Consider the following 25,696-nt stretch of genomic DNA (forward strand, 5'->3'; position numbering starts at 1 on the left):
TTACCAAAGGTTCAAAAATCTAGGAAATTACGAGATCTAGAAGATTAGAAGGAGTTTAAGAATGAAATTAGAAGAGCCAGAAAAGGCCATGAGAAAGCCTTGGCAGACAGAATTAAGGAAAACCCCAAGGTATTCTACAAATATGTGAACAGCAAGAGGATAAGACATGACAGAATAGGAACAATCAAGTATGATAGTGGAAAAGTGTGCATGGAACCAAAGGAGATGGCAGAGTACTTAATGAATACTTTGCTTCAGTATTCACTACAGAAAAGGATCTTGGTGATTGTAGGGATGATGTGCAGAGGACTGAAAAGCTTGAGCATGTAGATATTAAGGAAGAGGATGTGCTGGAACTTTTGGAAAGCATAAAGTTGGATAAGTCACCAAGACCATACAAGATGTACCCCTGGCTACTGTGGGAAGCAAGGGAGGAGATTGCTAAGCCCTGTGTGGAATGAGCTGCCAGCACAAGTGGTGTATGCAAGCTCGACTTCAATGTTTAAGCAAAGTTTGGATAGCTACGTGAATGGAAGGTATGATTTTGAAGGACTATGGTCCCAGTACAGCTCGATGGGAGCAGGCAATTTAAATGGTTTCAGCATGGACTAGATGAGCCAAAGGGCCCGTTTCTATGCTGTACTTTTCTTTTTTTATTAGTTTTTATACATTTTCTACATCGCTACAGATAAAAAAACCCAGATCAAAATGAAGAACATTGATACAGTGCAAAAATAAACATACAATAATAATATGATACAAAAAAAGATAATTGAGAAAGCACCCAAATTGAAGACATGTAAACTTAGTATCCTCCCCAAGCCCCGCAACAAAAAAAACTCCAGACCAACCACAACACAATATAGAGAATATAAATCAGGACATTCAAACCCCCAAAACTGTAAATACACTTAGCAACAGAAGATATTAATGCCTACTACCAAAAAAAGGAGCTGAAAGCAAGGGACCGCAAAAAAAACCTTAGTTAAGAGGAAGGTTATGAAAGTACTCAATAAAAGGTCCCCAGAACTTATGGAACTTTAAATCTGAATTAAGAACTGAATAATGAATTTTTTCAAGGTCTAAGCAGGCCATAATATCGTTAAGCCATTGAGCATGCGTGGGTGGGGCAACTTCTCTCCATCTAAGGAGGATTAAACGTCTAGCCAGGAGAGAGGCAAAAGATAATATTCGACACTTAGTCGAACTCAGACGTAAATCTGTCTCACCCCAGAAACCGAACAAAGCAATTACGGGGTTAGGTTCTAGGTGGTGATTCAGAATATACGATAACGTTATGATAACATCTTTCCAAAATTTCTCCAAGCTAGGACAAAACCAGTACATATGAATGAGAGAGGCCTCGCCCCTTTTGCATTTATCACAAAGCGGACTAATGTTAGGGTAAAATCGAGATAATTTAGATTTAGACATATGGGCTCTATGAACAATCTTAAACTGTAAAAGGCAATGGCGAGCACAAAGAGAGGTTGAATTAACCGATTTGAGAATCTAGTACCGTCTCATCAGATAAGGAGGTATTTAAATCATGCTCCCATGCCATTTTAATTTTATCCACAGGGGCACATCGTAAGGCTGCTAATTTATCACGAATAAATGATATTAAACCTTTACCTAGTGGATTAATAGAAAGAAATAAGTCCATGACATTTTTCTCAGGCATTTCAGGGAAGTTAGGAATTAAAGGGTTAATAAAGTGTCTAATTTGGAGATATCTAAAAAAATGAGCATTGGGCAGATTGAACTTAGCAGAGAGCTGTTGAAAAGAAGCGAAGCGATTATCAATAAAAAGATCTTCAAAATGTCTAATGCCCTTCCTATACCAATCATGGAATGCTGAGTCATACGTAGTAGGTAAAAAAAGGTGATTATGTAAGATAGGGCTAGAAAAGGAAAAACCATGGAAACTATAAAATTTCCTAAACTGAGCCCATATACGCTAAGTGTGTCTAACAAGAGGATTAACTATTAATCTGGACAAACTACTAGGGAGTACAGAGCCAAAAAGTGCAGCGATAGATAATTCTTTAGTGGAGCTCAACTCCATTGCCACCCAATTAGGGCACTCGGGTTGGCCATGGAAAAAAGACCAAAAGGTAGCACAATGTATATTGGCTGCCCAATAATATAAACGAAAGTTAGGTAAAGCCATGCCACCCTCTTTTTTAGATTTTTGGAGATAAACTTTATTAATTCTAGAGCGCTTATTCTTCCACAGATATGACAAAATAATAGAGTCTAAGGAATCAAAAAAAGATTTAGGAATAAAAATTGGGATTGATTAAAATAAATATAAAAGTTTAGGGAGAACAAACATTTTAATGACATTAATACGACCTACCAAAGACAGAGATAGAGATGACCATTGTAACAGACTCTGTTTTATAGTACATGAAAGATTGGCAAAGTTTTCACGAAAAAGATCTTTAAACTTCCTTGTGACTGTAATCCCAAGATAAGTAAATTGATTATGAACTACTTAAAAGGGAGATCACGGAATGTTAATTCTTGTGCTTCTTTATTAATTGGGAAAAGTTCACTCTTATGTAAATTAAGTTTATAGCCAGAGATCTGGCTAAACTGGTCAAGAAGTGAAAACATCGGAGGTAAGGATGTAGACGGATTTGAGAGAAAAAGTAGTAAGTCATCAGCATAAAGAGAAACTTTATGCTCAACACCCCCTCTCCAAATCTCGGTCAATTCAGGACAATTTCGAAAGGCTATCGCCAAAGGTTCTACAGCCAAATCAAAGAGAAAGGGACTTAAAGGGCATCCCTGACGGGTGCCACGTTTGAGGTTAAATAACTGGGATTTCTGAAAATTAGTCAAAACCTAGGCAGTGGGACACAGATGCAGCAATTTGATCCAAGAGATAAAACTTTGACCGAGGTCAAATTTTTCTACAACTGCAAAAAGGTAGTTCCACTTTGTACAATCGAATGCTTTCTCCGCATCGAGGGAAATAACACATTCAGGAATCCCAGTTGAAGGTGAATATAAAATGTTAAATAAATGCCGAATGTTAAAAAAAGGAAGACGGTTTTTAATAAAACCAGTTTGATCCTCAGAAATAATAGAGGGAATAGCAGTTTCTAATCTATAAGCCAAAACTTTGGCCAAGATTTTAACATCAACATTGAGCAAAGAAATCGGCCTATATGAGCAACACTCTGTTGGGTCTTTACCCTTTTTTAATAAAAGAATAATAGATGCCTCATTAAAAGAGGGTGGCAATTTACCATAATTAAACGAATCAGATAATACTGAGAATAACTGAGGAGAAAGAAGTGAAGAGAATGATTTATAGAATTCTACGGGGAACCCATCAGGTCCAGGAGATTCCCCTGAAGACAATGTAGGAATTGCAAAAGATATTTCTTCTGATGATATAGGCGCATTAAGATTAGCTTTAAAATCAGATGAAAGCGAAGGAATATTCAGATTATTTAAAAAATGATCAACAGAGATATTCTCATTCAGAGATTCAGAGGAATAAAGTCGAGAATAAAAATGTTTAAATGCGTCATTGATTTCTAAGTAATCTGATGTAAAGTCTCCATTCTCCTTCTGGATCTTTGTAACATGTTGTTTGGCTTTGGAATGCCTCAGCTGATTGGCTAGAAATTTGCCAGATTTGTCACTATGAATATAAAAGTGACTCTTACTTTCAAGAAGTTGGCCTTCGACAGGTTGGGTGGACAGAAGATTAAATTTAGTTTGAAGTTCTACACGCTTCTTGTATAGTTCAGGATTCCTAGTTTGAACTTACAGTTGATCCAATTCTTTAATCTGATTAATGAGGTCTAATCGATCTGCACAGGACTTTCTATTAAGATTTGCTGTATAGGAGATTATTTGACCCCTCAAATATGCTTTCATGGCATCCCAGACAATCTGGGATGACACTTCAGGTGATGTATTGGTGTTAAAATAAAAGGATATCTGATCCTTAATAAATTTTAGAAAATCATCATCCGATAATAAAATCGAGTTAAAACGCCAGTGTTTATTCCTCTGAGGGAGATCAGGAAAATTTAAAGACAGAGTAATTGGGGCATGGTCAGAAATCAGTATACTCTGATAATCACAAGAATAGACAAATGGAATGAGTTGGTTATCGAGTAAGAAGTAGTCAATTCTAGTAAAGGTATGGTGAACATGTAAAAAAAAAGAATAATCTCTCTCAGTAGGATGAAGGAAACGCCATATATCAGAGATACCATAATTAGACAGAAACGATTGAATACCTAAGGCAGATTTAGTAGGTTGTCTAGTAACAGAGGATGATCGATCCAGATTAGGATCTAACCAACAATTGAAATCGCCACCCAGTATAAGAGAGTATGAGTTTAAGTCTGGTAGTGAGGAGAAAAAACGTTCAAAAAAATTAACATCATCAAAATTGGGGGCATACAGGTTTGCTAGTACAACTTTAGTATTACATAATTTACCAGAAACAATAATAAAATGGCCATTTTATCAGATACCTTATTATGGAGTTCAAAAGGAATATTTGAGTTAATAAGGATGGAGACCCCCCTAGCTTTGGCGGCAAAGGATGAATGAAAATGCTGACCCGCACACTTTGACAAAAGCCGAGAGTTATCAAAACAATGAATATGAGTTTCTTGAAGGAAAGCAATGTCAGCTTTGAGTTGTTTAATATGCGAGAAGACCTTCCTTCTTTTAACAGGATGATTCAATCCCTTTACATTCCAGCTCACAAATTTAAGTGTATTAACCATTATCATTTGTTAGTGCATAGAAGGCAGCAGGCATATAAAAAATCAAGCAGTACAATAACAGTCTGGGAGCAAAAATGTAAACATAGATTCATAGAATCAAAACGGAAACATGTCCTGAGTAACAAAGGAAAGCAAAAGAAACAGTGAGTAGTGTTGGTACTGGAGAATCCACCCCACCCTCGCAACCCAAAACTAGACGGCTACCAAAAAAAGCAGCTAGCTCTATCAAAAAAATTAACCTAAGTATGACTTCCAGTTCTGTGTCGTTAACAACAGTTCCGTATAAATGCTATAGCAAATCGTAACTAGTTAATGCGCTAGAAAACATAATTACAAATAGGAACAACTTCAACAGAAGTATAAAACTTAATACAAAGAAAATCAGAAGAAAACCAAAACTAACCTACCCGCGAAAAATTATAGAAGATTAAAAGAAAAAAAAAGGGAGGGAGAAAAGGAGGAAATTATAGATTCGAAGAGAGTACTTATCAACCATTTACAGAAAAAAAAGCAAAAGTTAAACTATGGATCAACCAACAGGGAGGCCTTCAATAAAAACTCCAAACCTCCAAAACAAGTTAAAGTCAATTGTAGATCTCTATAGATAAATTTATACAAGAATAAAATAGATTACACTAGTACAATCTAAACATCCGCAGGGAAACATTAAACTCGGATTATCTATTTAGAAAAAACGCACCAAGTCCAGGGAGAGATTGTCTACAGCCCTTAGAGTTTCAATAGATAATGTCTGAATTATTCAAGTAAAGTCTGAGTCTGGAAAAAGTAGTTTTACTTCGAGAGGTACTTATCCACCATTTTAGAAGGTCAGACTGGTTCTGAAGGAGACGGGATGGCCGGAAGACTTCCAACAAAAGCCTCAGCCTCCTTCACTGATTTAAACCACTTATAATCTCCAGTAGTAAGCATAATTCGAAGATCGGCTGGGTTTCGAAGGGAGAATCCGCGATCAAAAAGCACTTTCATTACACCTTTAAACTCAGCACACATCTTCGAAACCTGGGGGGCAAAATCCTCCACAAAACGAATGACCGTATTTTGAAAAGCAAGAGTACCTCTGCGGCGTGCCTCTATAATCAAACGGTTTTTCACCTGCTATTGATGAAAGCACAAAATTACCGGCCGTGGGCGGGAACCCAGAGTTGCGCGGGGAACGTAGATCCTGTGTGCCCTTTCAAGCTCAGGTGGAGTCGGAAGAAATTCTTTCCCAAAAATCTCACAGAGAAAATTGGGAAAAAATTTCATGGGAGAGCCCTGTTCGGTGGCCTCTGGCAAACCAAGAATTCATAGATTGCAACGTCTGCTCCGGTTTTCAAGATCCACCATTTTGGAAAAAAGTTTACAATTCTCCTCTTGGCTGGAGCAGAGAGTTTCAAGATATTGAACACGGCGTTTTAAATCTTCAGAAGTTGAGTCGATGCGAGATAAATGTTCAGCATGTTCGTCCACTCTAGCGTTGATCCGATCCAATTTGACATCCAGCTGGTTGAAAGAAGTTCTAAATTCCTTTAAAGTATCTTGTCGATGCTGTTCCAAAGCAGCGAGAATGTCAGCCGGCAAAGCCGTAGAAGTTTCCTTTTTCCCGGTTTTAGTACTTTGGTAGCCATTATAAGATAGATGTGTTCGCAGGCAAGCAAAAGAGACCTAATAAAATACCTAACTAAAGTTTAAGAATGGAGACATATAGTGCAAAGATAGGGAGAATGACGGAGCAAAAGTTCGGAGCAGCTAAACAATCGCCATCTTACCGGAAGTCCCATGCTGTACTTTTCTAAGACTCGGACAGTGAGCATTTAATATGCTGTAGCAGGACCCACACCCACTGAACTAGTACAATAGACTTCAATGTCTAACTGGAAATACAGCAAACCTAACAATGACGCTCTTAGAAATATATTCCTCACCTGGAACACCAACCACGTTATTCAGTTCTGCCATGACAATTGCTTGTCCAACATTCTGATGACTCAGTCAAGAGTAAGTGTTAGTCTCACATTTTCATTAGATAGTATGTAATTACATTTCTTACCATTGCTGCCAGTGGAACCCCACCCTGTGATGGAACAGTATGTATCCAGTTCCACCACTTGGTCCATTCTAGGTAGACAAACAGGTCGAACGTAACTTGTAACATTGATTTCTTCATGGAGCTCCAGCAGACTGATGTCATTAGCATGATGTCGCCTTTCATAGCGTGGATGTATGATAATCTGTTTCACCGTCCGGGTCTGTGTAGATTCAGTTGGGTGTTTCAGATTGTTGATACCAAACACAACCCTCCAGTCAGATGCATCTTTATGCCTGTGGTGGGTTTACAACAGAGCCAGTTATAAAGAAATGCTAGCTGGCGATTTTAAAGTTAAAACGGTAAATGCTGGGAATATCAGCGGACGAGCAGCATCAATGGAAAGTGAAATAGTTAATTAGCAGCATTAAAGGGTTTCCAAGGTCTGGGGCCCTGCTGCGCCACCTGAACATCACGGGCTGTCCCTAACCCTAACATAGGAGAGACAAGGTTACAGAAATAAGTGCTGAAAACCTGGCTATGCAGATTACAGTCCCAGTGCCCTCATACAATGACCACAGAAGAGTGTGTGGAGTCAGTAGGCTTCCATATAATGTGTATGGTTCAAAGAATGCATCAACTACCAATGAATAATGCTAACCAGAAATAGTAATGGAGACACCTAATGGAAAAGATAAATTTGAGAGCTACAATAGTCTAATAGGGTCGGCAACCCGCAGCTCTTTCATCTCTGTGCTGCGGCTCCCCGTAGTTTGTTAGTTTTTGAAATGTAATTCGAAATTTGAAGATTATGGTGATCTTGTACAATCTAAAAACCTTGTGGCGACCCATTTCCTGGCACATCCGAACCGGCTCACAATTAGCCACCGCTAAGGGAGATAGCCTACGGGGGTTTGTGAGTACGTGTCTTTTGGAGCATCCGCGCCCACGGGTACAGGTTGAGGGAGGCTTTAAATCAAGGCTGTTTAGTTCGAATAAAGTTACCTTTGACTGCAGTGTCTTTATTTTAGTGCTGTGTGTAGCGCTACACCGCTACAACGTGTTTTTTATCGCTATTAATATACATCACCACTGCCAATGCCTGATACCCGCCAGTGCGCGCTTTCTTTTAATTCTTCGATCCAAGGTAGGCTCCCTATGGAGTAACCTTCAACCCAACGTCTTTTTTCAGAGTTCAAAATGTTTTTGTTGCATGCAGAAATGTAATTTCGTTTTATAAATGCAACACATTATAGTTTGTTTATACATAGCATAAAGGCAAAAAAAACTGTTGTATGCAGTGTTATTTCATTTTAAATGTCAAACGGGTTTTGTGGCTCCCAGTGTTTTCTTTTCTGTGGGAAATGGGTCCATATTGGCTCTTTCAGTGGTAAACGTTGCCGACCCCTGGTCTAAGCACTTGCTTTGATTTCACTAAGTTCCTTGCTGCCCTGTATGTATGGAGAAGAAAGAATACAAAGCTGCCTAATCTTGGGCATCCACTTTGTTTCCCAGAGAATCAAAGTACTGCCCATCACTAAAAGAGTAGAGATCTGAACGGTACCTTCAGGAACAGGGATTCCTGCTAGTTAGGCCAAGCCGTCATTCACTGCTAGATCTCAAATGAGCTAAGCAACAGAATTTACTGAGAGCAGGGAGTCCTGTTCCTGAAGAATGACTCCTGACATCTTTATTCTGTGATACGCTATAAGGAAAATCCTATCACTGGGTAGAGTGCAGCACCATACCAGAATTACTATGGAATGCTAACCAAACCTGAGGAAATTCAGGCAAATGATCTTGTCTACCTACCTTTAAGGCCTGAGGTCTTCACTGTCTCTCTGTGTGACGGTTTTGTAATGAATAAAGATCAAATTAAGCATGTTCTGTAGTCGCCCAGTCATTTGTTTGAGGACCACAGTGCATTCCTATTCATTTTAAAGGAAAAACTGTGAACTGACTAGCATAGCTTTGCGAAAGTATTTCCTCTCAGTTATATAAATCAGGCCCTCAAGTTGCAAGGATTTGTTTGCAATCATAGCCAATATTTATGTTGAGCATTTTGTTGAGCTGCATGGTCTTGGTTGTAGCAAGGACAAGGCCTGAAGCTGGGGTGGGGGTGGGGGGTCACCTGCTGGTGCAGTCCAGGAAAGGAGGTGGTGTAACATGGTATCCATGCTCAGTTGGGTGCTGGCCTCTCCTATCAGTTCTGCCCCCCAGTGTTCGATCTATGGAATGGCTGGCTGGATCGCGTGCATGTTTGACTACGGACTGCCAAGAGCTGCACCATCAATTTGTGGGAGACTATTTTTTTTTTGTGTGACTGTATATGTGCTCACTATCTTGAATGTGCTGTGCATGTTTTGCACCTTGGCCCCAGATTTCATTTGGCTGCATTTATGTTTGGTTGAATGATAGTTAAACAAATTTGATTTTGATTTGTATTTGAAATAGAAAAGTTGAAATCTGATTGCTTGCTATTTTAAAACTCTTTCATCAATGTGATCAGAATAGTTAAAAAGCTATAGGCAGTAAAAATACAGTTCCTGAAGTATGGAAAGGGTTTATATTAAAAATAAGTTAGGAAAAATTTGCAATACACCTGGCTTCATAAAGGCTTTGACTCATTATATTAATTTGTAATGAATCAATTGGTTAGAATTTCAGTTTGATGTTGTCAGACTTACTTTTGAAAGCAATGTGCCACTGTCAAAACCCATTTTCGTCTAATCAGGACACAGCCACAGATATTTTTACCAGCCTCAATCTGCAGGGAGCCCTGCCAGGGCCAGCGGCCTGGGCGACTTGTTCTGCCTCCTAGAATTCTTCTGAGTCGAATTTTTGGCTGCTGACCACAGTCTAGGAAATATAAAATTATTTTATAGTTGGATATATACTTTCAAAATGTACAACTCCACTCAGAATACATTTTTCAATGTCTTGGATCCATTATTTTCTTTGCTTTCCACACTTACCTTACAACTTTTTTACTCTTCCAATTCATAAAACACCCAGTCCTGCTGTATAAACAACTTAAATATTATCTACTTTAATCAGCAGTAACTGAATTTGTAAACAGCTTATTAGATCATAAATAATGCTAAACAACCTCTCTGGTCCTAAGAAAACTGACCTTAATTTATGGAATCTTAATTCAGTAACAGAGTTATAATATTCAAATATGAACATACAAATTAAGAAAAGGAGGCAGTACCTAAACTTACCTCACTTTTTAACAAGAAAATAATTAATTTGATAAATACCTCGACTCTACATTCTTGTCTACCAATGGTAACTTTCACCCTCTTGTTTAACAAGTATCTATCTACGTCGGTGTTCATAAAACTCAGTGACTCTGTTTTCAGGAAAATAATTCCATAGGCTCACAACCCTCCGGAGAACAAAATCTCCTTCTGTCTTAAAACGGGCAAACCCATAGTTTTGAAGAGCAATCCCTAGATCTCAGTACTTCCATAAGGAAACAACTTCTCTGTAATCACACATTGAAGTATAACCCGTCTACATTGTAATTAATTTCCCTAGCAATAAATGGCCACAATCTCTCTTAATTACTTGTTATACCTGCATGCTTCCCTTTTGTTATTCATGCACTGGGATGTCCAAATCTATCCATCTAAACACACTTGCAGTCTTTGACCATTTAAACGAGATACTTTATTTTTCCTGCCAAAATGAACAATTATATTGACCACAAAATCCAGATTATAAACTTTGTTATGGTGTAAACCTCACCTGCAGCTGTATCAGTTTAAATAACACTGTTTAACAGAATGAATCAGCCATAGTTCATTTAAACATGTCATAACCTTAGACCAGCAAAACTAATCTATCATAATGCAGCTGAAAAGTGCTATGTTAGCCGATTGTACAAAGAAATCCAACCACACCTCCTGTAAGAAGACTCCGAATCCTTTAAAGCATATTGGAAGTGACTTGTTGGCTTCCACTTAAGCACATATTCAATGTTCCCTATTCATCTCTTTTACCTGATCAGTAATTTGGTGGAGTTAATTACCTGGTCTCTTCACAACTTACCCATTATAAATGAAATCAAGCAAGACCTATTATACTATTCTTCAGATAAATGAAAACCATAAATGGTAAATGACAATGTCACATAAAACAAAGGAGCTGGTTGTGGACTACAGGAGGAGTGGAGGCAGGCTCGCCCTTATTAACATCAATGGGGAGGGTGAACAGCTTTAAGTTCCTCGGCATAAACATCTCCAAAGATCTCACGTGGTCTGAACATACTGGCTGTGTGATGAAAAGGGCATAACGGAACCTCTTTCACCTCAGATGGTTGAAGAAGTTTGGTGTGGGCCCCCAAATCCTAAGAACTTCCTACAGGGGCACAGTTGAGAGCAACCTGACTGGCTGCATCACTGCCTGGTATGGGAACTGTACTTCCCTCGATCACAGGACTCTGCAGAGAGTGGTGTGGGCAGCCCAGCGCATCTATAGTTGTGAACTTCCCACTATTCAGGACATTTGCAAAGACAGGTGTGTAAATAGGGCCCTAAGGATCATTGGGAACCCAAGTCACCCCAACCACGAACTGTTCCAGCTGCTACCATCCAAGAAACAGAACTGCAGCATAAAAGCCAGGACCAACAGGCTCCAGGGACAGCTTCTTCCACCAGGCCATCGGACTGCTTTACTCATGCAGACACAACTATATTTCTATGTTATATTGACGATCCTGTTGTACATTCTATTTATTATAAATTACTATAAATTGCACATTGCCCATTTAGATGGAGATGTAATGTAAAGATTTTTACTCCTCGTGTATATAAAGGATGTAAGTAATAAAGTCAATTCAATCAATACCATCATTTTAAAGCTATACTGTATGCTTACAAATTTAAGAGTTTATATATCATTGAACAGGCAGTATTTTAAGTGATGATTTTAAGCATAGCATATCCCAAACAGGTGTGAACAAGGTTACAGACACACCAATACAGTAATTGTTAATCACCTTAAGGCATGGTATAATATGTACACATAATGTTCCTCTTCAAAAGCAATTAAATTGCATCTAGTCTGATCAGGATCCTAGATTAAACCCTTTTTGATTGTTTTCTTTATCTAGTAGATGACTTAATCATGAACATCTCAATACATTGACCAAAGTAGCAAAAGGTAGATCCAAAATCAACAATTTAAAAACTTTAAGCAAAGTTAAGACACCAACATTAGACTACAATGCCATCTTCAAAACTATAATTCCAAGTAAGTTCATCTCCAAACTCTAGACTTCCTGTTCAACATCTCCTTTTACAACTGGATCCTGATCAGACTGCAATCAGTAAGGATAGGCAGCATGACTACAGGGAAAATTTACAAGGATTTTGCCAGTAATTGAGCACCTGAATTATAGGGAATTATACCATGCATCCTTCCTCCTCTGTCTCAAGCCCTGCATCAATTTAAAGATATTACTGACAATTGAATTAAGTGGACATATTTACTTTGAAGGTGCTTTGCTTATTTTTACCATGCAGTCGGTAATCGGTTAAATAATGTCTCCACCTCAGCACATAACAATGTGGAGTCTGGATTCATGTAGAGATTAAACACTAGTTGTTCTGAAAAGTTTGTGTAATATAGTCATATCATACTTTCAAACCTAAAGCTCCCTAGTTCACTGAAGGTGTAAAGGGATAAGAAAGAGGAGCTTTGGGAAATTTACTATTTAGGTCAGATGTTCCCTTGAACTTTTGTGACAGTATTATACAGGTTACAAGCACTGATTGGTTCTTCCTTCAATAATTTTCACTAGTTAAGAGAAACCTTCATATATTAACTTTTAATTAGATACCATTACAAAAGATCTAGATTCATCATAAATTAATCTTAATTCTGTACACTTAATTTAATAAACCAGGTGGACAACCAGTATTCAAAACCCTGCATTTTATTTACCTTCTTTGGTGCAATGTAGAGAGATCTTGCTTTTACTTCGACACTCTTCCCTGTTGATATGGGAGAAATAAAAAAACATTTATTGATCAACTTATAGCTTGGTAACAGTGACATTCTTAATTATAAGAGGAAAAAAAAATCTAAATTTTTCCCAACTCTGTAGATTCCTCATCTAGGATCCTAGATCCAGAACGGCAATCCAACTCAGTATGAATTGAGTTTCAGAGATGACATCAATCAAATGAAATGTTAGAGCAGAAAACCATCAATCTTGTTGTATGTGTTAAGAAAGCTGATGCTCTTTTGAGGGTATTTGCAAATATTTATTTCTTTACCAACACTGGGAAATAGATCATCTCTTTGCCATTGCATGTCTTACAACAAGCTTTACCCAATTGACCTTCATATTTCATATCTTTCAGCAATAACTAAACTTCAACACTAATTCATTGACTAACTGAACTTTGGAACACCCTGAAATAATGAGAGGCACTGTGGAAGTGCAAAGTTTTAGCATAAACCAGCACTTGAATGATGTTCTATTACTGAAATTACAGTCATAATACCATCTCTGGTGAATGCCAGTTGGGGTATTGGACAAAAGCTGATTGGCTGCAAGCAATGCCTTTTACAGAACACATGCTCTAACAGCACGTGTTGGAGCTTTGAGTTCTCAGGAATATTCATCAAACTGCTGAAAAATGACACTAGAGGGGTAGTAATGGGAAATAAAGAAATAAGGATTAGCTGAATATGAACCTTGAGCCAGTCTTACTGTGGAAGACACCAGCAACATGGGAATAAAAGGGCTAATGTATCAGGAGCATTTGTTGGCTCGCTGGAGATTAGAAGAATGAGGAGGGATCTCATTGAAACCTACTGAATATTGGAAGGCCTGGATAGAGTGGACATGGAGAAGATGTTTTCAATCATGGGGAAGTCTAGAACCAGAGGGAACAGGCTTGAATAGAAGGACATCCCATTAGAACAGAGATGAGGAGAAATTTCTTTAACCAGAGGGTGGTGAATCTGTGGAATTTATTCCCACATTCAGCTGTGGAGACTAAATCATTGGGTATATGCAAAGCAGAGGTTAAGAGGTTCTGATTAGTAAGGGCAACAATAGTTTCAGGGAAAAGGCAAGAGAATATGTTCAAGGGGAAGGTAAATCAGCTTTGATTAAATGACACATTATGTGAATGGTCTAATTCTGCTCCTGTCTTATGGTCCTATAGGAAATTTTACATATGATATTAACCTGCCCAGCAAACCACTTTCAAAAGTGGGTTAAGTCAGTTGAGAGTAGTTGTGCAGGGGTAACATAATTCATAACCACTGACACCAAGTTGGATTTTTGCCTTAGAGACTGGTTTGATGTGATGATGTTCTAATCTAATGCAAAGCTTTTTAGTGCATTTTTATGTAGATTTTGGAGTTCAATAAAATGTGTTATGGGTTTCATTAAACATAAAATGCCTCACTTCACTTTATTTACAAAAACCTACATTGGTGACCATGATGCTCTAGGATGATTCCAGAGTTATAGAACATGTCAGCCAATGAAGTCGCTTTGAACCTGCCGGAGATTTGGGAGCAAAATGCTGTCACTTGGTTTGTACAAGCTGAGGTTCAATCCGCTCTACGAGAAATCTCCACTGATGACACCAAATTCTACTATGTGGTAGCATCCCGCAGCAACTCCAAGACTGCAAGAGTGGTGAGTCTGCTTGAATGCCTGCCTGAACACGATAAATACCAATCACCGAAAACTCACCTTTTACAGACTTTTGGACGATTGGAGTTTGAACGCGCCAAACAGTTGCCCCCCTTGCCTGGCACTGGCAATGGTAAACCTTCAGAGCTAATGGATCACTTGGTATCAGTCCTGGGAAATCACCATCTTTGTTTTATTTTTAAAGAACTCTTCATGCAGCAAATGCTTGGTCAAGTTCACATAGCCCTCACTAATACACCCATGATGGGCACTAAGAAGCTTAGGCTCAACCAGGCAGTGATGCATCATTCCTCATCCTTTCTCTACCTCAATTAGCCCGGCCAGCAAAACACTCAACATAAAGATGCCCACAGCTGTGAAACAGATGATGCTGCACCTGTGCTCTTAACACGCAAGCTTAGGTGTGAATGCTATAAAACTGCCAACTGCCTTGTAGCTTCAATGGTAATAGTGTATCAGGACATCAGAGGTCTATGAATGCCATGGGTTCCAGCTGCTACAAGTGTCTACTGTTCATTACCCTTTCAGAGCAATGCTTCCTCCGTGACATCAGTGCTCAAGTGAGTGTGCTGCCGACATCTCTGATTGATAAAAAGGCAAAAAACCTCACTGGAGGCCAATAACAGCAGCAAGATCCAGACTTACGGGACATGACTGATGACGTTCTGCTTCAGTGGGTGATGTTACACATGGGATTTCGCCCTGGCTGAAGTAGCTAGACCTCTGCTCAGTGCAGATTTCCTGTGTGCCCAAGGACTGGTAGTTGTGGATGTCAAGGACTTTGGGTCATTACCCTGCTCCCCCAGTAAGTTCACTACAACTCTGTCAAGCGCATGCACCCAAGCATGTAGGGTAACGTAATTGTGAGAAAAGCATATAATTCATAACCACCAACATTGAATTGGGGTTTTGCTTTAAGAAGCTGGTCTGAAGTGATGACGTGGTTATGGAAGGATTTTTAGTGTGTTTTCGTGTTTAGGATTTAAAGCTCAATAAAGAGTGTTACAGTATTCATCAAACATAAAATGCCTCACTTTGTTGTATTTATGAAAACCTACAATAATAAATAGAGAAAACCCTCTGGCACGTGAAGATGGTTCTGGCAGACTTGACAAATGAAGTGAATGGAACTCAATAGCCATGAATACAGATCAGTGGCACACACAGAGGGGTGCTGAGAACATATCAAAGCACTGAAGGTGTCACATTCGACTGAGAGCTTTGACTGCCCTCTGTGCAGTTTTTCATCTCTGAAAATATTCCCAGAATGCTTTCTTCTGCAGCTCTTTTTTTTAAAAAAAGTAGAATCGATGATGACCAAACAAAAAGGTAAGAGAGAAAAGAAACAGAGCAGAAACTCTGGTCAAAGATAGTGCATGCATTCAATGTTGGTATATCAAATAATGAGTGGCAACAGTAAACAAAAAACAAATTAGTAGAGCTGCTGGAAATTTACAGGTAGGTCACCATCCACAGAGGACAGAGTCAAAGTTAACATTAATCCAGAAATAAGATAGAGGGATATGGTATAAGTAGGAGGCATTCATGTTTGGGTGTTTTTGATTTGCTTTTTAGCAGTTCAGCACAACATTGTGGGCTGAATGGCCTGTTCCTGTGTTGTAACGTTCTATGTTCTAGTTCCAGCTTTTATTCAAATTTTCAAATTCAGGGGACGTCACGTGATGACGTAGGATCGAGACGCTGGAACCCAGCTCTCCCGTAAAAAATCAATAAATTAATGTCTAAATGAAGAAAAGTTAGTCAATACTTTCTAAAAGTTACTTATAAACTACTCCAGATTGTTTCAAGTTATGCCTCACAAACAGAAGACGAAGAAAACTACTACTGTGAAGGCAACGCAAGTTGGAACAGAATCAAGGCCCACTTCTGCCAAAGAACCGCGGGCTCAGGTACATGATACCGCCGGCAATACAGAACAGGAAAGTGCGGCAACATCGACCATTTCTAAAGGAAAAGATCAACGAGAACTGCGCAAACGTGAAGGAAGGAGCATGCGCAAATGGGAGTAACCAGAACTACAAATCCCAGTTACGACTGAAACCGAAAGTGAAAGTGAATCTGAGAGAGAGTCAGATTCTCTGGAAAAATCAGACGAAGATGGGGGGAAAAGTCTTTCTGGAATTATGGAAAAGACTTTGATGCAAATAATGCGTAAATTAGAAAAATTAAATGCATTAAAAGTAATCAAAAGAAAAATGACAAATATGGAGATGGTATTTGATAAAATGACAATGGAAAAGAGAATTATAGATTTGGAAACTACGATGGAAGACATATTTGAAAGAATGAATAAAATGGAAAATGATATTACTGCCTGGACATCAGAAAGAAAACAATTTATGGAAAAAATTGATAAGCTTGAAAATTTTAGTAGATGAAACAATATTAAAATTGTTGGACTTAAAGAAGATATAGAAGGAGAAGATCCAATAATTTTTTTTCAAAAATGGATCCCTGTAAAATTGGAAATGGAAGAAGATACTCTAATTGAGATCGAAAGGGCTCATAGAGCCTTAAGGCCAAGATCTCAAGCTGATCAAAATCCATGATCAATTTTGATAAGATGCTTAAGATACCAAGATAAAGAAAAGATCCTGAAGGCGGCTGCCCAACGTGCCAAAAAGAGAAACGGGCCATTGATGATAGCAGGGAAGGCATTTCTTTTTTATCCTGATATAAGTTATAACCTTTTGAAGAGAAAGAAGGAATTTAACCCAGTGAAAAAGGTCTTATGGGAAAAGGGTTATAAATTTATAATGTGCCACCCATAAATGCTGATAATTTTTTTGGAGGAGGGAAAAAGAAGATTTTTTAACGATTATTGAGAAGCGGAGGAGTTCGCACAAAAACTTCCATCTATTCGCTAATTACACATAGAGACTTCCAAGCGTGATGGATTAAAGATGAAGCTAGAGACAGCGAATGGAAGTGATGGACATTTAAGGATGACACAGGGGAGAAAAGCAAAATTTCAGAAATATTAATTGAGAATAGTATTTTTTTTCTTCTTATATATATACTTTTCTATGTTCCGGGGGGCTGGGGAGCTTTGGATCGGTTACTGCGGGATTCACGTGTGTAATCATGGTGATTGCCATGACCCATACAACAGAGGGGGGTAATGTTGTGTTCTTTTTTTTTCACAACATTAGTAGGGGGGTATTTTGTTTTTTCCTTTATACTCTATTTTTCTTCTATCTTTCTGCCTGGATGATTGGTGGGGACACACATAGCAACATGGAGAATTTTAAAAAGATTTCCCAAAATACCACGAAAGTTGAAAGATTAGGTATTATTATAGCTTGGAGTAACATAATTAAAAATAATGACTAATTTACTGAATTTTTTATGTTAATGGGCTTAATGGACCAGTAAAAAGAAAAAGAATTCTAACATACATTAAAAAAATGAAAACAGATATAGCTTCTTTACAAGAAACACATTTAACAGACAAAGAACATCAGAAATTAAAAAGAGACTGGGTTGGAAATGTTATTGCAGCTTCATTTAATTTAAAGGCGAGAGGAGTTGCAATTTTGGTTAATAAAAATTTACCAATTAAAATACAAAACGTATTAATTGATTCGGCGGGGAGATATGTAATTATACATTGTCAAATTTTTTCGGAACTATGGACTCTTATGAATATTTATGCACCAAATGAAAATGATGTAAAATTTATACAAGAGGTCTTTCTGAATTTGGCTAACGCACATGACAAAATATTAATAGATGAAGATTTTAACTTTTGTCTAGATCCAGTTTTAGATCGATCAACAAAGGTGGTCACAAAATCAAAAGTAGTAAAATTAACTCTATCATTCATGAAAGATTTAAACAATTGATATATGGAGAAGAATTAATCCAAAAGAAAGAGATTACTCATTTTATTCAAATAGACATAAAACATATTCAAGGATAGATTTTTTCTTATCAACGAATATTCAAGATAGAGTGAAAAATGTGGAATATAAAGCGAGAATATTGTCAGATCATTCTCCTTTGATAATGACAATGATAATGACAGATAAAGAGGAATCAACTTATAGATGGAGATTTAATTCAATGTTACTAAAACGTCAAGATTTTTGTGATTTTATGAAAAAGCAGATTCAGTTCTTTTTAGATACAAATTCACATTCAGTTGATGATAAATTCATATTGTGGGAAGCAATGAAGACATACTTGAGAGGTCAGATAATAAGTTATACTTCTAAAATTAAGAAGGAATATATGATAGAAATAGATCAATTGGAAAAAAGATTACAAAATTAGAAAAAGAATCTCAAAGAAATATGACAGAAGAAAAATGAAGACAACATTAATATTAAGTTACAATATAATACACTCCAGACATATCGAACAGAAAAAGCAATTATGAGAACTAAACAGAGATATTATGAACTAGGTGAAAGATCACATAAGGTCCTTGCATGGCAATTAAAAACAGACCAGACTTCTAAAACAATAAATGCAATTCGAACATGAGTAAATAAAATTACTTATAAACCTTTAGAAATTAATGAAATTTTTAAGAATTTTTATTCTGAGTTGTATGTCAGAATCACAAAATGATAATGTCAAGATAGAAAGATTTTTATCACAAATAACTCTTCCAAAATTAAATACGGAAGAACAGAAGGGATTAGATATGCCTTTTACATTGAAAGAGGTCGAAGAAGCCCCAGGATCACTTCAAAGTAATAAATCTCCAGGAGAAGATGGTTTTCCGCCTGAATTTTATAAAAAGTTTAAAGATTTATTAATTCCTCCTTTTATGGAGTTAATACATCAAGCGGAAAGAATGCATAAACTTCCAGAATCTTTTTCGACAGCTATTTTAATAGTATTGCCAAAAAAAATAGATCTTTTAAAGCCAGCATTATATAGACCTATTTCTTTATTAAACACTGATTATAAAATAATAGCAAAAATCTTAACTAACAGATTATCTAAATACTTACCAGAATTAGTACATATGGATCAAACAGGATTTATTAAAAACAGACAATCAGCAGATAATGTAACTCATTTATTTAGTATAATTCATTTGGCACAAAAGAGGGAGGAAATGAGTGTGGCAGTTGCTTTGGATGCAGAAAAAGCATTTGATAGATTGGAATGGGATTTTTTATTTAAAGTATTGGAAAAATATGGATTAGGAGTATCTTTTATAAAATGGATTAAAACCTTAAATATTAATCCCAAAGCTAAAGTAGTGACAAATGGTCAAATTCCAACACCATTTCAGCTAACAAGGTCAACTAGGCAAGGTTGTCCATTATCACCTGCTTTGTTTGTGTTGGCGATAGAACCATTAGCTGAATTAATTAGAATGGACCCAGATATTAAGGGTTTTAGAGTTAATCAGGAAGAATATAAGATTAACTTATTTGCTGATGATGTTCTGATTTATTTAACAAACCCATTGCACTCGTTGCATAAATTATCCTATAGATTAGAAGAATATAGGAAAATATCAGGTTATAAAATAAATTGGGATAAAAGTGAAATTTTACCTCTTACTAAAAGTCAATGTCGATTAATAACTCAATTTAGATGGCCGACAAAGGGTATAAAATATTTAGGTATAAGAGTTGATAATGATATAAAGAACTTGTATAAATTAAATTACTTACCATTACTGAAAAAAATTCAAGAAGATCTTGATAAATGGATGGTATTACCAATAACATTAGTAGGTAGAGTAAATACCATCAAAATGAATATATTCCCTAGACTACAATATTTATTTCAATCATTACCAATATAACTACCTCAGAAGTTTTTTCAAGAGTTAAACAAATAGGTGAGGAAGTTTCTTTGGAAAGGTAAGATGTCAAAAATATCATTGGAAAAATTGACATGGAAATTTGATCTAGGAGGGTTACAATTTCCAAATTTTAAGAATTATTATAAAGCAAACCAACTTAGATTTATTGCATCTTTTTTTGAGAAAGATAAACCGGCATGGATTAGAATAGAACTAGGTAAAATAGGAGAAAATACACCAGAAGATTTTATATTTAAATGGGAATCTAAATGGATACGGGAAAAGAAAGAATCTCCTATATTAAAACATTTGATTGACTTATGGAATAAGATAAATGTTGATGATGAGACAAAGAAATCTTTATTAGCAAAGAGATCTTTAATTCAAAATAGGAATTCAAAATAGGAATCTTTAATTCCTTTTACAGTGGATAATCAACTTTTATATAATTGGTTTCAAAAAGGGATTAGATATATAGGAGATTGTTTTGAAGGAGGTATATTAATGTCATTTGATCAATTAAAGAATAAATATAAAGTATCAAACAATACTCTTTTTTGTTACTTCCAACTAAGAGCTTATTTAAGAGAAAAATTAGGTCAAACAATGTTATTGCTGAAATCTAATGAAATAGAAACTTTAATTCAAAAAGGAAAGATTTAAAAATTTATCTCTTGTTTGTATAACTTGATTCAAAAACAGGCAATTAAACAAGGAGTCCATAAGTCAAGACAAAAATGGGAAAGTGACTTGAATATTAAAATTGAAGAAACAAATTGGTCAAGACTGTCTTGACAGTATGACAAATACAATAAATGTACGGTTAAGATTAGTGCAATATAATTTTTTACATCAATTGTATATTACACCACAAAAAATAAATAAATTAAGCCCAAATTTATCTGATCAGTGTTTCCAATGTAAACAAGACATCGGTACTTTTTTATATTCTACTTGGTCTTGTTCTAAAATTCAACCTTTTTGGACAAATTTAAGAGTTTTATTGGAACAAATTATTGGAACACAACTTCCACATAATCCAATATTATTTTTACTAGGTGATATTGAAGGGATAAAACCGAAACCCAAATTGAATAAATATCAGAAAGAATTTTTTAAAATTGCATTGGCAATAGCCAAAAAGGCTATTGCAGTTACTTGGAAATCGGATACATAAGTATAGATCGTTGGAAGAATGAAATTTACAGCTGTATTCCACTTGAAAAAATTACTTACAATTTAAGAGATAAATTTGAAACATTTTTGAAAATTTGGCGCCCTTATTTACACAAGACAGGATTAAATATATAGGTGCTCCGAAGATGAAATAATTGGTTATTTGGGGAAATAAATAAATATATATACTAAAGTTATTATGAACTCCATGGATCATGTGGGGATCTTCCGATATCCAGGCATTCTTTCTTTCTTTCTTTTTTTTTCCTTTCTTTCTTTTTTATATAGGAATGTTAGGGGGGAGGGGTTAAGGGGAGGGGGGTAGGGTATATATATTTTTTCATATATTTTCTTTTATTTCTGTAATTTGAAAAACTCAATAAAAAAGTTTAATAAAATTTTCAAATTCAACAGTAGCATTTTGCTTTTGAATTTTGTCTGCGAATCATCTCTATATTCTAGAGAAAGAAGCAGGAATCCTGGTTCCTTGTCAATGATTAGATATGACCAGTAGGCGGCACTAATGCATCTGAAAGGAACAATTACACATTCAGAAATGATTTGAGGAACTGACCCTTCAAGCATGAAAATGTGCCTGATATTTTCAGTATACAAGAATTTAGGACTTTCAATCCATTGTGCTAATGCAACTACTGATTTTTTAGTGAAATGGGTTAATGAAATGGGTCTTTTCTGAAACTACAGACACGTCGCCCATCAGACCAAAGCAACAGGCATTTGTGAGCTAACATCTCCAACTCTGAATTTTGCCTCAACATCCAGTGGCATGTCTAAGGACAGTATATGTGGGCATTGGGTCATATCAGACCTCAGTGATAACATCACAGACTGATCTGATCTCCTTGCAAGCTTTCTCACTGACTGGGATATAAATTAGCAGTCAGTCAGCGAGATGGGGGAACAGAGTAAATCTGGCTTGATTTATGACTTTCCTAATCCCAGTGGCTGTGGGTGGGGCTAACATTGTCAGTAACGATTCCTTCCTGGGCAACAAACAGAATTTTCTGAGAAATTGAAATTAAAGAAGGAACGTGAGCTTCATTCTACTCAAGAATATCTATTCTGTGTATTGAAACAAATTGTTGAACAACTGCATTTTGCTTAAAGATGCAGTATTTGCCACTTTGTGCTGTTACCCACCAAAATCCCATAACTTATTTCATAGCTCTTACCCGGTTACTAACAGGGCTTGTAACATGGACATATTTTTACTCCTCCAGTCAGGACTTAAACGTAACCACTTTCTCCATTGCCCATGGTCGTGCTCTGCCATTCTGCGAGTGCCTGCAGGACCTCTGTCAACAGATCACATGACAGCTGTTACAATAAGAGACACAAATACAATCAAACGAGCAATGATAAGACGCTCAGATAGAGTGGGTAACCAGCGCCTTTTCCCAGGGCAGTTACGGCTAACACGAGAGGGCATAATTTTAAGGTGATGCAGGAAAGTATAGGGGCGATGTCAGTGTTTTTTTTAAACACAGAGTGTGATAAGTGCATGGGTGAGAGCCAGATACATCAGTGGCATTTAAGAGACTCTTAGATAGGCACATGAATGAAAGAAAAATGAAGCACCATGTGAGAGGGAAAGATTAGACTGATCTTGGAGTAGGTTAAACGACCAGCACAAAATTTTGGGCCTGTGTTGTGCTTAAACTAGGGTTGCAAAGGGTTGGGATCAGGAGTGCCAGAACAGGAATCAAAAGGTTGAGCACGGTGTGACTGAAGTCCTCAGCTGCATACTATTTCAATGCAAGAAGTATCGAAGGAAAGGCATGGAGATGAGCTCAGGGCATGGATCATCACCTGCAATTATTATATCTTACCCATTAGTGAGACTTCGTTGCAGGAGGGGCAGGACTGGCAGCTCAATATTCTGGGGTTCCATTATACTAGACCTGACAGAGCAAAAGGGATTAAAGGAAGAGGGATAACTTTACCAGTCAGGGAAAATGTCACCGCACTGCTTCAACAGGACAGACTGGACAACTTGACTAATGACGGTGGAACTGAGGAATAAGAAAGGTATGACTACATTAATGGGGTTATACTACAGATGGCCTAAAAGTCAGAGGGATTTTGGGGAACAAATTTGTAGAGCGATCGGAGACTGTTGCAAGAAACATAAGGTTGTTATAGTAAGTGATTTTAACTTCCCACATATTAGTTGGGAGTGCCATACTGGGTTGATACATTTCCAATACATGGACTGATTACAGATTGTCAGCATGGCTTCATGTGTAGTAGGTCATCTCTAACCAATCCTATAGAGATTTTTTTTTGAGTAAGTTACCGGGAAAGTGGATAAAGGCAAGGCAGTGGACTTCAGTACATGGACGTTGGCAAGACATTTGACAAGGTCCCGCATGGGAGGTTGGTCAAGAAGATTCAGTCACTTGGCATTCAAGATGAGGTAGGAAATTGGATAAGATACTGGCTTTGTGGGAGAAACCAGAGAGTGGTAGTAGAGGGTTGCCTCTCTGACTGGAGGCCTGTGACAAGTGCTGTGCCACAGGGATTGTTGCTGGGTCTTTTGTTGTTTGTCATCTGTATCAATGATCTGGATGATAATGTGATTATTTGGATCAGCAAATTTGTAGATGACATCAAGAGTGGGGTTGTATTGGACAACAAGGAAGACTTGCAGCAGGATCTGAACCAACTGGAAAAATGGACTGAAAAATGGCTGCTGGAATTTAATACAGTCAAGTGAGAGGTGTTGCCCTTAGGGAAGATCAACCAGGGTAGGTCTTACACACTGAACAGTAGGGCACTGAGGAATGCAGTATGACAAAATGCATAATTCATTGAAAGTGGCGTCAAAGGTAGATAAGGTCATAAAGACAGCTTTTGGCACATTGGCCTTCGCAAATCAAAGTATTGAGTACAGCAGATGGGATGTTATGTTGAAGTTGTATAAGATCTTGTTGAAGCCTGATCTGGAGTATTGTCTGTAGTTTTGGTCACCTACCTACAGGAAAGATGTAAATAAGGTCGAAAGACTACAGAGAAAGTTTACGAGGATGTTGCTGGGTCTGGAGGCCCTCAGTTATAAGGAACAACTGAATAGATTAGGACTTTATTCCTTACAATGTAGAATATTAAGAGTTGATTTGATAAATGTATACAAAATTAAGATTGATATAAATAGGATAAATGAAAGCAGGATTTTTCCATTGAGGTTTGGTAGGACTACAACCACAGGTCATGGGTTAAGGGTGAATGGGGAAAAGTTTAATGGGAACATGAGGGGAAATTTCCTCACTCAGAGAGTCACGAAAGTGTGAGAGCAGCTGCCAACACGAGTGGTGCATGCGAGCTCAATTTCAGAGTTTAAGTGGAGTTTGGATAGATCATAAGAACATAAGACAAAGGAGCAGAAGTTGGCCATTCAGCCCATCGAGTCTGCTCCACCATTTTATCATGAGCTGATCCATTCTCCCATTTAGTCCCACTCCCCTGCCATCTCACCATAACCTTTGATACCCTGGCTACTCAGATACCTATCAATCTCTGCCTTAAATATACCTAATGGCTTGGCTTCCACTGCCGCCCGTGGCAACAAATTCCACAGATTCACCACCCTCCACCTTCTTCACCCCTGACTCAACCTGGAGGTTAACTTTAAGTGTATCCTGCACGGGGACTTCCAAGTCCTATTGCATCTCAGAACTAGTTCCAGAACTGAAAGGTACATGAATGGTAAGGGTGTGGAGGGCTATGATCCCAGTGAGAGTCAGTGATAGCTCAATTGGTTTTAGCATGGACTAGATGGGCTGATGGGCCTGTTTCAGTACTCTACTTTTCTATGATTCTATGTTCTATGTTCGAACAGAGCAGCAAACCATAACTCACTTTAATAAACTACTTTATGACTCATTGCAAAGTGAAAGAAGGATTAAAGAGGTTCTAGAGACTTGACTTCCTTCTATTTTTTAAGTCAAGCATGCCATTTTTACCAAGCAAACAGACAATCAACACACTGTAATAAATTTCAAAAGAGGATGTTCTTTTTAATGGGTACTTGGTAATCAGTAGCATTTAGAAATAAGTGGCAGGAAAGTCATAATGCATATAACAAAAATTAAAATGGCTAGTTACTGCCTTTTTTTTAATGATTACCCTTCTATTGTTTGTGGTTACACTGGAAGAACATTCCTTGTAACCTCAGCAGGCAGAAATATATCCCTGTGCATAATCATTACCATTTCTATAGCTGTTCC

At 37.3% G+C, this 25,696-nt stretch overlaps 1 protein-coding gene across 4 annotated transcripts in view; it reads right to left on the bottom strand.

The window, feature by feature from the left end:
* The window catches only part of corin (corin, serine peptidase), a 220,659-nt gene that overhangs the window by 12,046 nt on the left and 182,917 nt on the right, over window positions 1-25,696 (bottom strand). For all 4 annotated transcript variants that reach the window (XM_059989143.1, XM_059989144.1, XM_059989146.1 and 1 more), the window contains exons 17-20: window positions 22,643-22,765; window positions 12,745-12,794; window positions 9,480-9,651; window positions 6,817-7,088 (exon numbers count right to left, since the gene is read on the bottom strand). In XM_059989143.1, coding sequence (XP_059845126.1) covers window positions 6,817-7,088; window positions 9,480-9,651; window positions 12,745-12,794; window positions 22,643-22,765 — 617 coding nt within the window. The remainder of the gene's footprint in view (window positions 1-6,816; window positions 7,089-9,479; window positions 9,652-12,744; window positions 12,795-22,642; window positions 22,766-25,696) is intronic.

The sequence above is a fragment of the Hypanus sabinus genome, chromosome 14 (assembly GCF_030144855.1).
Source record: "Hypanus sabinus isolate sHypSab1 chromosome 14, sHypSab1.hap1, whole genome shotgun sequence".
Taxonomy (NCBI): domain Eukaryota; kingdom Metazoa; phylum Chordata; class Chondrichthyes; order Myliobatiformes; family Dasyatidae; genus Hypanus; species Hypanus sabinus.